At 43.5% G+C, this 16344-nt stretch overlaps 1 protein-coding gene across 2 annotated transcripts in view; it reads left to right on the forward strand.

Annotated features, from left to right (window-relative positions):
* Nucleotides 1-16344, forward strand: part of LOC119166870 (intermembrane lipid transfer protein VPS13B-like) — a 70848-nt gene that overhangs the window by 19696 nt on the left and 34808 nt on the right. For both annotated transcript variants that reach the window (XM_075867480.1, XM_075867481.1), the window contains exons 15-19: nt 1007-1219; nt 3219-3415; nt 5531-5783; nt 12044-12261; nt 15646-15982. In XM_075867480.1, coding sequence (XP_075723595.1) covers nt 1007-1219; nt 3219-3415; nt 5531-5783; nt 12044-12261; nt 15646-15982 — 1218 coding nt within the window. The remainder of the gene's footprint in view (nt 1-1006; nt 1220-3218; nt 3416-5530; nt 5784-12043; nt 12262-15645; nt 15983-16344) is intronic.

Genomic DNA, 16344 nt, shown 5'->3' on the forward strand with positions numbered 1-16344 from the left:
AACCTAATTTTCTTTTCTGTTGCCTTTTTCTTCACAACTATGTAACTAATCTAGCAAATTTTATAGGATTTGTATAAGACTTGCTTGGTTGAGAGAAAGAAGGGGCATTTAAGGGCTCATCCTTCTTTGTTAGACACAATGTTAATTAATGTGAACTAACAGAGCCAAGGAAAGTGTGGAGGAAAGGAAAGCCAAGGAAAGTGTGGAGGATGTTATGTGTATTGATTGCGATCTTGGTGTGAAGAAGTTAAAGTGAACAAAAAGATAACTTGCCGTCAGCGGGGACCAAGCCTACAACCTTTGAAAAACACATCTGATGCTCTACCAGCTGAGCTACTGTGGCAGTCATCCTCTCATAAATTTTATCAGATATATCTGTGCATTTATAAACCAGGGAGTGTTAGTCAGCACCACTATAGTCATGATGGCGAGTGTGAAATGCCCCTTTTTTTCTGCCTGCTGGCATCACGTGCCTACGGGTAGTATGCGACAAATCGGCTACCATCTCGTAAAAAAAGCGCGTACTGTATGACTATTTAGCATCTGCTCTAACGTTATCATGTTTAAAACAACTAGGCACCCTATTCATGTCTCTAGCTTAATTTTGACAAGGCTGCATGTCACGCCCATGCACAGAACAACGGACTCCGTAGTCACTACATTTGTTAGCGACATCTTCGCATATCGGTAGCCTGTCATAGCTTCACGTGACCAACTACCTGGCCTATGCCGCTTGGGCGTAAAGCCCCCCGTGGGGCGACTCGGGAGGCTCCGTGTCCGGGCTACCCTCAGACTGCCCTCATGCGTTTTTCACATCCGTAGGTGTGGGTTGGTAGCAAAAACAATGCCATATTAGCGTTCGGGTGTCCCCCCTCCCCCCGCATTACAATTTGAAATATCGAAGGACCAAAAGACCCTTTACTGACTTTACAAATTTCAAATTAACTTGTTCTGATTAATTTGTGCTGTTTCTCATTCTGTACACGTATTGCTTACTCTGGGGCAGCTGAAGCCACTGGCTACGTGGTGCTCAAAGTCAAGGGTGTTGCTGTCGTCATGGATCCCGCCCTGGTGACCTGGCTGGCCCCATTGCCTTTGATTTTCCCGATGGGTGGCGACATCCACGTGGCAGGTCCCGGGGCCATGCCGTTTTCGCCAACGGCCAGCGATGATGGCATGCCAACATTTTCGGACGAGAAATCACGAGACGTGCCGCAGGGTCAGTGCTACCATCCCGTTATTAACGACCATGCAGCTGCTACACTTTCTCCTTTATAGTCTCTTTTGCCTGTTTGCATTGCACTTTTGTGCTGTGTATGTGCATGCTGTGGCAGTAGCGAACATCAAGTTGTCCTTCATTATTAACATTTTGAAACTCTGTTGCCACTGAAAGTGCAACACCAAACACATTGCACGAGACGAAATCAGGTGATGGGGCATAATAGGTAAACAGTCTAATGAGAACGGATGGGTAGCACTTGCTTGGCAACCGCATGCTACCAGACGAACAGGCCTGATGACTTATGTAGATAAATCATCTGACCACTTTTACCCTGATGACGTCACACGCGTGGTTTTGTTGGACTCATGTGTTTAAAAAAAAAAAGGCTTAGGAAGCTAGGAATGTTTTGAAAAATTTGTGGACTTTAATGAGGCACTTGGAGCTGCCATACTTAGAAAATATGACATGACATTTCATATGAGAATATGTACTTATGTCATATGAAAATATGTACCCAATGTTAGCAGTGGTTTATAGGCCCTTTATTTGACACAGTGATTTATATTGAAGCACAATATCAGATGAAACATTTCACTAGTTTACTAGCAGAGTTACGAGGGTTTGTTTGCAGGCATATTAATGCTGTATTTTATGCTTATTATCTACATTTTTGCGAGATTCTTGTGGTTTTAAAGTGCTGGCACAATAATATTACACCTTGTTTCTTCTGTGGCAACAAGTTTTAAAATAGACTTATCATCGCTGGAAACCTTGTTTGCTCAAGCAAGCGATGGGTAATTACCGTATTTACACGATTGTAAGACGACCCTTTTTTTCAAATTTGACAATCCAATGTTGGGGGGTCGTCTGAGAATCGAAATCGAACCATGTACCTTAGCATCGAAATCGAACCATGTATTGTCATCTCGAATAGTTTCCCGCTCAACCCAAAGCGCATAGTTTTCCGCGTGCTTATACAAAAGCTTTTCTTTTTTTAGCATCTACTGCGCGCATAACGAGTGCCTTTATGACGAGCGCACAACTCTTGAGGGAGCACCGGTAATCGATGGAAGAGCCGCCGTAGGGGGGTATTGGTAGTTGACGGAAGAGCTCCTCTTTGTCGGGGCAGCTTCAGCCTCTCGACGTGGGGGTCAACAAGCCTTTTAAAGACCTCCTGCGCCGCGAATACAACGAGTGGATTTCGTCAGGAAGCTGCGAACTTACGCCAAGCGGGCGTGTGAGGAGAGCCTCCCTGGCTACTGTGTGCGGGTGGGTCCTCTCCGCATGGGCGGCCGTCCCACGCGATGCCGTGGTGCGGTCGTTCGCGAAGTGTGGACTCACACTTGACGACGACGTGCTGTGGGACTGCAGCAGCAATGACGGCAGCAGCACCAGCGAGGACGACTCCAGCGACGATGAATAATCCTCCGCAACCACGTGAATAAATTTCCCTTGTGTAAAATGCGCGCGTTCTTTTTTTTTTTTAGAGATGCGATTTTGGGGGGGGTCGTCTTACATTCGAGTCGTCTTACAATCGTGTAAATACGGTATTTGTAGATGTTTTTACTGTTCCCATTGGCAGCTTTGGTTCACTTATGCACACGCGCATCAGTGAGTAAGAATCGTGCGAGCGAGAGCATTGAAATACAATGGCAAATGACTCAAACTCTATATGTAAGTGGTTGTTTACATTCAAGTCACGTTGACGTTGATCTCGCAGGGTGTTCTGTTTGACAAGAGCTGTTCTAGGCTACATCAGCCGTTCATATCTTGTAGATTGCTCGAGTGTGTCCCCGCGAATCGGCTTCACAAGTTGTCTTGCCTTCCGAATTTCATGTCAGTGCTCCTTTAACACATTCTCTGTGATTATTCCTCCGTAACGTAATGCCCGCTTGTGGGACCTTGGTGTAATTGAATGAATGAATGAATGAATGAATGAATGAATGAATGAATGAATGAATGAATGAAAGAAAGGGATTGCTTTTTCATGGCGCAGAGGGCAGAGGATCAGCCAGTGGCAGTCAGAAGAGTACCACCACCAGTCTGGTGTCCCCTCCGGATCTGGCCGGCCCACGAAGGCTGCTTCGGACAAAGAGCGAGGTGCTAAACTCTGGCAAGACACTGGAGCAGCCCAAGGGGTTTCACAGCTGGCTGTACAGCACCTACCTGCACCTGAAGAACTTCTCTGTTCAGGTAGCGTAAACAGCCGCTAGCACACTGGTGCACTATCCGCAATCACGGACTGCACTCAAACCTCATTGTAACAAAGTTACATTTTACTCAGAAATATGTTCGTTATATTAGAAAATTTGTTATAAAGGTATATTTCTAACACTATATCTATCGTAATACTATTCTTCATTTAGTTTATTAAAGCTTGTATTTGTTATATCCGGGTTCGTTATATCGAGGTCTGAGTGTATGTGCTGCAGTGAATGGATGTGTGTCACAGTCTTGCATGTGTGTTATTGGCCAGCTGGTTCGGCATAGTCGGGGGTGCGACAGCTGCGCCGATTGCCCCAATTTGATACGATTTCCCATTTGTGCGCCAAGCTGCACAAAAACCATGAAATTCGCCAAAATGGCACCACGCTGCACCACAATGCCCGACCAGCCTCAAAATTTTCTCAGTTGCACAAGTTTCAGTAAGAAATGTAGGCCACGTTGGCCACGTGTAGTTTGAGTCGTGAATCAATCCAGGAATCTAGGTGCGTAAACCATACCGGCGAAATGTGATTGACCAGATTGAGTAGCTATGCCATGTGCCCGTTAGTCCGCTGACCGTAGCAAATCTCTATGCGTTGTCGTAGCCAGCAGCAATTCGCAGGAAATATGAATTTGCTAGCCGGCAAATGCGCTAAAGGTTGAAGCATATGGCGCTACTGCTGGGTGCGAACAAACTCGACGTGCTGTGAACGACGGCATTGCCGGCGACCACGCTAGTTGCCATAGCAATGGAACATGCGATAGAAATCCTTTGCCGTCGTCGGGCTAATGGGCGCGTACCGTTGTTACTTTAGTCAAACTCGTCTTGCAAGTGAGCCGAGAAGTCGTGCCTAATGCTTAACCGACCGTGAAAAAAAAGGGGGGGGGGGGAGGGGGTGTAGCTGTTCGAAAATTTCTTCTCCTGAACCACTACAGAACACTGCTTAAGCCACCTTCGCTGCAGTACAGTAACGGTCTGCGGAAAAGTGTCATAATAATCGAAAGAGGCTGTTAGCATTATTCACAGAACACGGCACAGTTCTTTCAGTTACCCATGCGTGTGCATGCTGCCTAATTGTAAGTACTAATATGATCACTGACGTGTAAATAAATTACTGGCAAATATTTAGAGCACAGTATGGCATATCTGCAGCCCCCCCCGCCCCCCCCCCCCCAAAAATCACACAAAACTGAGCACTGGTTTTTTTACTTTCTTTTTTTTGCCACTCCTACTTCTCAGTCTTATGATTCTCCAGAATCTCAAGATTTCTAGCTTGGCAGATCCACATTTGAGTCAACAGAGGTCGTCAAGGGATTTGACAGGTGTGGCCAATGCTAATCTAGACTTTATCATTGTTTGCTGAGGGGGACGGTTCAAAATACTATTCTTGTTGTAATAGTAGTGCTCACATTCACTATACATGGTTTAGGGAATATTTAATGGTTTGTACATATTTTTTTAAATGCAAGCTTTCTTTATCATACTTCTTCAGGTTTTGTCTTTCGTGATAAAAAATGAATGTTTTTTTCCCGTAACCTGTTCCAAATTTAGATTTTAGTGGTCCAAAGTAGCATTTCACTGCTCCAAAAATCACTCCGAGTTTTATTTCGGCTGTTGCACCCCTGCGTAGTGCTTTCTCTTTTGGCTTACCAGAACAGATACTGAATCACTAATACATTGCCCCTTGCAACACCTTTGCGTTTCCTGAAATGCAGAAGAGCAAGGTTCGTTTAGCATACGTGTTTCAAATGCACTATGAGCGTCAAATTAAACCCGAACAGTGGCAAGCCTTCGCGATGGTATAGTGGACGTCATCCAGATATCACCATTGACATGCCCGCATATATACCATCGCAAAGGCTCTGTGCCATGGAAATGCAAGAAAACAACATTGCTGATTAGAGCAAGTTACTTAACAGTGATGTAAATGAACGCACAGTGAACACACTGAAAGAGGAGGGCTTTGAAGTCTCCATTCATCACGGCACTCCTCTGTCCCTAGCTCCTCGTTGCCATCTTGTGGTGCGTGCTGCAGTTGGACGGCGCTTGGGTTTAATCTCTCAAAGGTCGACCTTCCTGTCTCGTCTCTGCGCTCATTTTAGGCAGACATTGCCAACATCTGCGTGCTGTTTCCTCGGGTGCCCATGCTGCTTGCCTTTCCAAGACAGCATCGACAGCCGGGCTCGGTGGAGCCCGTACCCAGCGTGCTGTTGCAGTGGCGCCGAGTGCTGAAAGGAGGCTCTGAAGGCACTGTAGTTTGCACTCTGTTGCCGGCCGTGAACGTGGTCTCCGCCGACTCCCGGCCCAAGCAGTCGGCCGCTGGCCCGGCAGCTGAGCAACACGACGGTCCATCTGGTGAGTTTGCTCAACCCCATACGGGGTTCTTGAAATGTGTTTTTTTTTCAGTAGTTGGCTGAACTAAATTAAATATTGTAATACACTCAAATCTCAATATAATTAACATGGATATAATGAAATATCAGTTATAATGAAGTGGAATGAAAAATAGTCTTGCAATAGATACAGTGTTAAGAATAACCTTTATAACTAATTTTCAGATATAACAAACTTATTTTCTTGTTAGGTGCAACTGTTTTAATAAGGTTTGACTCTAATCACTGATTCAATTTTTTCTGCAGATTCCAAATGCCTAAGTAGATTTGTGGTAACTGCATTAGAACAAAAGATGTGTGATTTATAAACAATTTAGCATATGCCTTACGGGGCTTTTCAGCAACTTAGCTTTGTTGAACACAAAAACAAAGAATGTGGAAAGATTGCTAGAAAGCTAATCTAGGCGGGGATACTTTTTATTTTTTATATTCATCAACTATAGTTTTCAAATAATTATGGTTACTGCAGCAAAACTTCTTTTACTCATATTTGCATCTGCATGTTTTGCATTTAGAGTTCGTTGTCAACAATCAAATTATCATCACTGGCTAGGCCATTTTTCTGGCAATCTTGCCACAAAATTTGCTTTTTTGTTTGAAAAATTGAAGCTCCCTTAAGAACCCAGAAAAAATAGGCTAAACACATATTTTAGAAACTGCATATTTTTTGTTTAATGCAGTTATTAAAAATCTACTTGGAAGATCTGAAATGCAGAAAAAACTGATGAAATATGTATCAAGTTTCATTCAGCATTCATTTCATTTCATTTATTTATACTGTTAGCCCAGAAGTGGGCCATTACAGGGTGGAAGTACAAACAATTATTTGCGCAAAAAAAGTACCGTACAGGTCTCGAGATAATTTCTCGGTTTTATTGTGAGCAGCAACTCGAAGTTATACATAACAAGAAATGGAACACACATGCGATGCAAAACATACGCGCAGAACAGCACATGACACATTTGAGGTGGCACTTTTGCACCGCGCTGAAGATTTGAAAGACAACTACTGCAGTCTCATGCAACCAACAAAAAGTACACACGCACGTCACTGTTATTCGGGAAATAAACGTTTTAGATTCTGTTCAAATGATGTAAGCGAGGAACAACCAATTATAGACTCTGGCAGCATATTCCAATCTTCAATAGCACGTGGAAAGTAACTGAACTCAAAGCAATCGTTACGTGGGACTAGGGGTGGTATGTACATATTATGGCGATGTCTGGAGTGTTCTTGTGTGTTGACCTGAAAGCAATCTGAATAGTTTAGTTTAAAATGATTATGAATTAACTGGAAGAGGTATTTCAGACGCTCAATCCTCGTCCTAAGTTCAAGACTATCCAGTCCAGCTTTTTTACAAAGTTCAGTAGGTGAATGATGTCGGCGATATTTATTAAAAATAAATCTCGCACCAAGTCGCTGTATTTTTGCTATTTTATTGCAGTTTGTCTTTGTGTAAGGGTCCCAGACAATTTTAGAATATTCGATAATAGGTCTGACAAGGGTTTTGTAAGCAAGACACTTTATATCAGATGGGGCGGTATAAAGGTTACGTCTAAGGCTATACAGTGCCTTGGTAGCCTAGAGCATACATTATCAATATGAGTGTTCCACCGGAGGTCGGGCGTGAACCATAACCCAAGATATTTATAGTTTTGTACACGCTTGAGGAAAGCATTGCCAATCTGGTAGTTGTAATCTAGAGGTGCTTTCTTTCTAGTTATAGTCATAAAGACTGTTTTTTCTGTGTTCAAACTCATTTGCCATTCTTCGCACCAATCCTTTATTCTTTGAAGATTGTTGTTTAGATTAACTTGGTCATGTTCAGTCTCGATTCTGCTATAAACAACACAGTCGTCGGCAAACAACCTTATCGGGACCGTAACCCGGTTTGGTAGGTCATTTATATATAACAAGAATAAAAGGGTACCCAGCACGCTCCCCTGGGGAACTCCGGAATTAACTGCAACTGCTCTAGACTGTTTATTTTTTATTTGAACAAACTGCTGACGGCAGCTGAGATAGGATGAAAACCATTTTGTCAAGTGATTATTTTGAAACGTTTTGTCAATTTTAAACAGGAGCTTTGAGTGCGACACTTTATCAAATGCCTTTGCGAAATTCAAATATACCACATCAGTTTGACCACGCAAATTGATTGTTTTTGAAAGATCATGAACAAATTCGATTAACTGTGTAGTTGTAGATATGCCTCGGCGGAAGCCATGCTGCTTCGAAAACAATAGATTGTGCGTATCAAGATAGGACATCAGGTGTTTGTTAATAATGTGCTCGAGTATCTTTGAACATGTACTAATAAGCGAAATAGGACGGTAGTTGCGCTCGTCCCGTGAGGAGCCACTTTTGTGAACAGGGGTAATTTTAGCCCGCTTCCACGCTAGTGGGAAAGAGCCACTGCGCAGGGACGACTGAAATATTTTTGTAAGGAAGCGAGCCGCCCATTCAGCGTATATGTACAGAAATTCGTTTGGTATACCATCAGGGCCGGGGATTTTTCTTGTATTTATATTAAGTAAAAGATTTAGGACACCCTCTTCGCTAATTACCACATCATCGATCGGCCGCTGCAATGATGACGTAGAAAACTCGGGCAAAATGCCATTATCATGAGTAAACACAGAAGCAAAAAAAGAATTGAAATCATCAACACGTTGTTGAGTAATTTCAGGTGGCCTCGGGGAGCTTGCTGGGGTAGTTATAAAGCGCCAAAACCTTGAGGGGGCTTCCTTCAAGTATTTCGTCAATGTCACATTGAAAAACCGATCCCTGCATTGCTTGATCAGACGTTTCAGTTCTTGTCTCATTGAAGAAATGCAAGCTGTTCCTTCAGGGGTACAATTTTTTGCACAAGATTTTTGTTTCCATTTTAGTTTTCTTTTTGTGTGAATGATTTCTCTGGTAATCCAGGGATTGGTTTTACCAATGCGTTTTCTAATCCTGGGTACATAGCTGTCTATGCACTTCCCTACAACAATTGAAAAGAAATGCCATAGCCTATCAGTGCTGCAGTTAGTGCTGTAAAGGACCTGAAATTCATCAAAGGACTTTTCAAGATAGTCCAAAATAGACACATCATCAGCCGCCATAAAATTCAATACAGTGCTAAGTGTGGGTTTACCCAAGGTGTCTGGGGACAATGCTAGGTGCGTAACTACCATTCTGTGGTCGGACAGGCCTTCTACAACTTCACAACGGCTGAGTAACGGCAATAGCTTTGGGGACACAAAAACCAAATCAAGGATAAATGACCTTGTAGTCCCTATCCGAGTAAATTCAGTGACACTTTGCGTTAGCCCGTAGCAGAATGCCAGCTCCAGTAGTTGCTCAGCACTTGCAACCTGTTCCGATCCAGGAGACTGGGATAGCCAATTAATATCCGGAAGATTGAAGTCCCCTAATAATAATACGTTATCTTGGAGGCTAAAATTAGAATCCATAAAATTTCTTAGCTTTGCGATTATATCCAGAGAGGAATTCGGCACTCTATAAATCCCTCCAATATACACAGTTCGCTCGCTGAACCCACACCTAATCCACGACATTTCTATGTCACAGTTATCATCCAACACTGAAAACCTAATGTTGTCTTTAATAAGAAACGCAACACCACCACCTCTTCCTTGCCGGTCTTTTCTAACAATTATGTAACCTGTAGGTGTTACTTCGAAATCTGCTACATCCTTATGTAACCAAGTCTCTGTTACGACCATTATATCTGGTTCATGCTCCAGGATTGCGGCTTCAACTGCATCAGCTTTATTCAGCAAACTTCTGGCGTTTACATTAATAACCTTAACAGATGCTGTTGGTCTCGATTTGCGTCAGTCAGAGCTGGTGAGACCTGGGCTAGCATACCTGAATCGCTCGTTGGTAGCCTCATTCCAGCCATAGAGAACGTTGTTTACTTTCAGTTTATCGATGATTAGTTTAACCTTTGCTCCCTTTGCTCTTTCATCCGCTGATGAAATCCATAGTTGTTTTCTGATTTCAACTACTCGTTTAGAGTAATCTTCGCTGATACTGAATTGGGTCCCCTTGAGGTTGCGGCAGTTTTTCAGTATTTTGGTTTTGTCCCTGAAGTCTCCTACTTTCAAGATGACCGGACGGCTTCTTTCAGGTATTTTCTTTCCTAGACGGTGAATTCTCTCAATGGAGCTACACTTTGAGCCAAGTAATTTGTCAAAGATATCGTCATTCACCTTACTTAAGAGTACTGCCTCATCCTCAGATTCTTCTTCTTCCACTCCGCGTACAACAAGGTTGTTGCGTCTAGAACGATTATCTAAGCCATCGAGCTGCCTGGCAAGAGCCGTCAATTCACTGTCATGGCGACCAACACTTGATTCTATCATTGTAAGCCGGTTCTGTGTTTCACCCAACCCTTCAAGTTGTTTTTCAATAGTCTGGAGCCTAACATGCATGTCGGAAATGCTGGCATCTGTAGATGTCTGCTTGGCCTGAATTTTATTAACTTTTGCTAGTAGTTTACTCTGGTTACTTAATATTTCCTCCAGCATTTTTTCAACCTCGGGCCCAGGATTTTCCTCTACGTCACCGGACAACTTCAGTAACAGGCTTACAACTGAAACACAGTCATTTAAGCAACCAAGAACAGTGTGTGGACACGGCAGCACAATCAGACAGGTACAGTTACTACGAAAACCATACTTTCGATCACCAACCTGCACAAGTAGAGGCACGTAAGGCGACATCGTCACGGCGGGGCTGCCGTGTCCACAGAAGGTCGAGACCATGGCCCTTGCTTTTATATGCTCCGGGCAGCTTGCTATCGGGGAGGCGGAGGACGTCATTGTGCTCCACGGGTGTGCGCAGTCGACACAGTCCACGTGGCACAGCATCGCTGACGCCACTGGCGATGATCTGGTTGCGCAGTGGTTGAGTTCCTTCGAGGGCTGGTGCGCATTCTTCATCGGGGTCCATTGGTAGTGTTGTCCAGCGATAACATGGGCCGCTGCTGCGTCCGCGAAGAACCTCGCCAAAACCTGCACAAGTAGAGGCACGTAAGGCGACATCGTCACGGCGGTGCTGCCGTGTCCACTCCCAAATAATAAAAATTTTAAGACTTACATTTCTCCTAATTCTTCAGATGTTTAGTAACAAACAGTTCTGTTAGAAAAAATAGAGGAGTTCGCTTTCTGGGCCACTTCGTCAATGTCTACTACACCAAAACATAACATCAAAACAACTGTATAATAAAAAAAAAACTTCACTGAAGAAACTCACAGAAGAAACTATTTCCAGTCCCTAACTGTTTTTAATGCCGAATTATTTTGGCAAAAGCCTTGTCTGGGATTCGACATTGTGTTTTGGGATGGAATTCGGTGCAGTGTTTGGGGTTAAAATAGAAAATTTTCAAATCGTTTGTTTACAGGGACGCTTTTTTGTGAAAAATTGTGTTGACTTTGTAGCTTCATGCTATATTTGAATAAATAACAAAATTTTCCTTTCATGAGCTATTTGTTGAAGACGTCATTTCGTAAGTCACTTGCACCAATGGATCTTTTAGCAATGTCTGTAGGAAACTTTATGGTCTGAATCATGTTTGCAAGAATTACAGGGTTTATCTTGTGAAATTTATCTTCATATACACTCGTGTAAGAGCTGCACTTTTTTTTTCGCATTTTTGATGCGGCTTGGCCCATTCATGGAAGTGAAATTTTGTTCAGTTTTTGATCCATGTATAGAAATACCTATTTGATTGTGCCATATGTATTATATGTACAATGGGATATCTGGCGTCTAGCTGTGGATATCCTTGCTAAATATTGCTGCTCAAGCTCGGCTCATCACCGTTGCTTGGATCATCCACACGCTTATGTATCTAATCGTCCTCAGTGCTTTCCATGGCATTCGAAATCCCAGTGATCTTAAAACTCTTTACAATAATGTCCATGCACACCGCATGCTACGCATTTAAGATTCAAGAGCAGACCAGCCCTGCTTAGTCGCAACGACACTGCTGTTTTCTTGCAAGATTTTTTATGTTTATTTTTTTCTAAACTTGGACTGCCAAGTTGGGGGAGCAGCCTTTAGGCGAGTGTATACAGTATACTTTACAAGACGCTGCTGTATAACGTTTTCTGGGCATTCGCCAAGAATCCTATGAAACTTAGCAGGATTTCATGATGGTGCTATTGTTTGCATACTCAAGCTTTCCTGCTTTTTGTTTCTATCTTTAGGGGAGAGGTTTCCGTGGTGTGTGAAACTGAGTTCGTGGGCGGCCTTTGAAGCTTGCAGCCAGCACGTGCGCCACATGCTTAAGCCGTCCTCCCTGTCGTGCACGGTGGCACTGACCTCCTCCAGCCACAACCCCGAACCGCAGCCAAGGCTGCCTCAGCTGGGTCTCTGCATTCATGTTGACGTCGAGCCTTTCCATCTCAGCATTTCCAAGAAGCAGGTGCAGTACATTTGTGCAGAAGTGGCATCAGAACAGGATGTCTTGTTTTAATTATATATATTTCATTAGTTTTCATCGGAAGGTGCATACAATGCAGTACACGATCAAGAGTCATTCATATTTATTATCATACAAACTAGCCTAATTAACAAGACTAATGTGATCTGTTATTCATTTTTTAAAGTCTTCATATGACATTGCCTTTATTACCAACCATTAGTTCCTCTTAACTCTTTCGCTACGGCAGAAAAACGGCACTTATTTTGTGCTTTCACAAAAAAATTTATTACTCTTGACAAAAAAGGAACATGTAGCATTGTAATATATGAGATGGTAGCTTATTGATTCGGCCTTTTATACATATAAAACACTTTGGTATGAAACTTATAGAATTGGAAAATCAATTGTTAAATAACAAAAAACATACAAAAAGTTATACAAGCACTTCACAAGTTAGTGAATGTAGAGAGCAAAAAAATTATTTTGAAAAATCTGAAATATACAAATTATTACTAGTTCTCTTAGCTATCATTCTAGATAAACACAAATTCAGTGCAGCATATCAACAATTTTTTTCGGCCCATCAATCTACTGGCCCCGACGACTGTGCCACTCGGCAAAACAGTCTTGTGAAGGCAGGAAGCAAAGGTAAATATTACAGGTCGAGCAGAATACGTTTGTTCTGTTTTGTGTTTTCGTTTTTTCGTAGCAAAGCTTGCAGTTTCTCCTCTTTTCCATTCTTTTCGACTGGTGCCGTACAGGATCTAGAGGGGAGAAGGGGGGTGAGAAAGGGGCGTGTCCTTGAGAAACTTCATCGTATTGAAATATCTGTTGAATTATTTCTTCTCTGAACGCCAATTGGTCAAAGTTCCTGTTTCTGAATAGTTCTTCGACATTTGGATTCTCTTTTTGGTGCTCCTGAAATAAAATAAAACTATTTACGCACGCAATGTCCACAGCATGAAAAAACAATGTTTTCCACCAACGTACACACTTTCTGAGTACGTTGTACGCGGCAATTATTTGGTCAGACTTGTCCACGCCGAGCATTCCGGTGTTATACTTATGAACAAGGAGGGGCTTCTTTATGGTATTCACAACCCACTGGCCCCCCCCTTTTCTCTCTCCTTTTAGCAGCAACATGTTTATTTGCTGTGTGCATCGTGCTCATCAGACACACAGAACGTCGATCCTTCCATTCTATGAAAAGGATGTTGCCTTCCCGAAACCAGCGAACGTCCCCACGCTGCGCCCTTCTTTCCCACGTAGCATCCTTCAATTCTTTTGGGAAGCCCCGACGATCTTTGCGAGTGGTCCCACAGGCAAGCGTCTTGTGCTCAAGGAGGTGTTCGAATAATTTTGCCGACGTATAAAAGTTATCCATAAAAATTTTATATCCCTGATGAAGATACTCTGTGCAAAGCCGAGTCACAACGTCAAACGCTAATCCATGGGGTCCAGGTACCTCGCGTTTTCCAGTGTACACAAAAAATTTATTGTATAGCCGGTATTCGAATCCGCCAGCACCCACAGCTTATATACAAATTTCGTCACTTTGTCCCGAATGTACTGCCTGATTCCTGACCTCGCTTTTGATTTTACCATGCGTTCATCCACGGCAAGGTTGCGCTGTGGTTGAAACAAATTTTGTGACTGCAGATTTATGTGTCGCAGGAGCCATGACACCCTCCAAGTTTTCCCATCAGATGCTGCAGCGGCAAGATCTTCCGGGTCCCCTACACTCAGGAAAGCTAAATGTGCAAGAATCGGTCCCGTCTCATAATATTTGGTGGGAGAAGTCTTGAAAATATCCCCGTCGTCCGCCAGTACATGTGGAGCCGTGGTACATCAACAACCCCCATGTAGATGATAAGTCCGATAAACCTCAGCATCTCCAGTGGCATTACCTCTTCCCAGGAGCCGTCCCGGCGAGCGTAGGTTTGCCGGTCCAAAATACGCATCCAGGCGTACTTGTTAGTGTTGTCACATAACATCTGGAGCACTTCCGTTGTGAAAAACAAAAGGAAAAAATCAAGCGCCCTTGAGAAGCGACGCACGTCACTCCGTAGCGCTGCTGGAAGATGGGCACCAGGCTGTCTTACGGGTGAAAACTTCACACGGCGTGCTGGATTTGGCAAAACATCATTGCCGTACGTTGTTGAGACCCTAAGCAAGGAAAGAATACCATTATAGTCAAATATCAAGTGCGTTTTTCCTTCATAAGCAGTGCGAAGTCAAAAAACTATACTTACTTGGTAGTACTTGTGGAAGTCTGAGGCGTCTGGTCTGGAGTGTCATCGTCGGAACTCGACTCTGAAACTTCAAAATCGTCACTCGAGTCGTCTGCACTACTCGGATCGAAAAAATCGTCGGTAGGAGCGGCTCAAGTGCTTGCAACAGCAATCGGCTGTCGCAGCGGGCGACAGGGAGTGGCGGCCATTCTCACGTAAAACGGAACTGGATTCTATTCAAACTGCACACGAGGGCACGGCTCAGCGGGCGAAATGTAAACCAAGAAAGGTGAAAATGAAAAGTGAGTTGCCCAGGCTCAGGCTAGATGGCGCTACATGTCCGTGAAACGCGAGTTTTCAATTTTTGCGGGAGATTTGAAATCATCGGAACTCCGTGTCCGATGGCCTATGGGTTCGTAGTGAAAGGGTTAAATGGTGCTGTACTGCACATGCATGTGCATATATTCACCAAAAAGCTTTGCACTTTTTTCTGCTTTGCTCTTGCTCGAATTTCACAGAAATATCACGTTTTGTGGTCTTTATCATTTAATGTAACATTTGCTCAGATACTTAGCCTAAATTTTATAGAAGAAAACACTGCAAACTTGCCTTCATTAGTAGGAAAACTGCTCGCTGCCAAGACGATGCGTGCAGTGCAGTAGACTGCTTTCAACAATGGCATGTTTGCATTTCAGTTGTCGAAATGAGGTGCTTGAGACAAATTTGCCTCACTCGTTCAGAGCATCGCATTTCATCTTGAAGCATCTAAAAGCGCACTTGCCTTTGAAGTGGAATCATGGAAAATATTCAACAGAATTTCTGTGATGCGGCTTCTTTCATTGCTACCAGAGCAGCTGAACATTTGGCTTAGTCAGGCTTTCACTGGCTGCAATTCCAACAAGGCGTCTCATAGTTGCGGTTGTGGTAGAAGTAAAGGACAATTTTCCGTGTGTTTTGTGCTCTGTCATTACTTGCCCGGCGAAGCACTTTTCATCGGTAAGCCATGTGAAGGCAAACAAGCGTTCAGGAAGCGATACATTCACACAACCTTACTCCCCATCCAATCTGCCATTAATGATAACCCTTAGTCCTCATCTTATAACCTTGACCTTTTTTACCCTTCTAATTAATGGTCGTCATTCTTGTTTTTCAGCTTAACGAAATCAGGCAAGTTTTGCTGTTCCTGGCGGCAATACACACAAACGCTTTAAACACAATGGCTTGGTTCCACCAGTCGTGTGTTGGCATCCCCGAGCCAATGGGCCTTAGGCCCATTCACCGGCAGACCTCTTCACCGAAGGGCTTCGGCAGGAGCCTGAGCCTAAGCGAGTCGGGAGAGAAGAATGTTGTGACCCCCGTAGTGGCTGCCGCCAGTCCGGCGACCAAGACCGCCCTCGAGGTGCCTGCCCTGACGTTCTGGTTCCAGTGGACACTTCCCAAGGTTGGGGTCAACCTCTTTGGCAAGAGCGGAGAGGGGCCATTGGCAAAATGTGAGTTGCAGGAGAGTTTATGAGCTGGCTAGTTGGATAGATTCATTGTGACAACTTTGCGTGCTTTCTTACTTTGTCCTGTTTCTTTGCACTGCCTAGTTGTCATAATGGAAGCATGAGTGTACTATATTGAACAAAAGAAGGGGAACATAACAATAATAGGTGGGAGAGTTCTTTTGTTAGACAGAATGACATGAATCCGAGGAATACAGTATGAATCCGAGGAATGTGTGTTCCAAGATAAACGTAGGAACTCGTTTTTAGAGCTATGTGTTAATGCCACTACTGTCATACTGTTTTTTGTTTCTGAGAAAAGTTACATTTAATTTTACACCCCCAACATAAAATTTAGTACTCAAATA

Source organism: Rhipicephalus microplus, chromosome 6 (genome assembly GCF_043290135.1).
Source record: "Rhipicephalus microplus isolate Deutch F79 chromosome 6, USDA_Rmic, whole genome shotgun sequence".
Classification (NCBI taxonomy): Eukaryota; Metazoa; Arthropoda; class Arachnida; order Ixodida; family Ixodidae; genus Rhipicephalus; species Rhipicephalus microplus.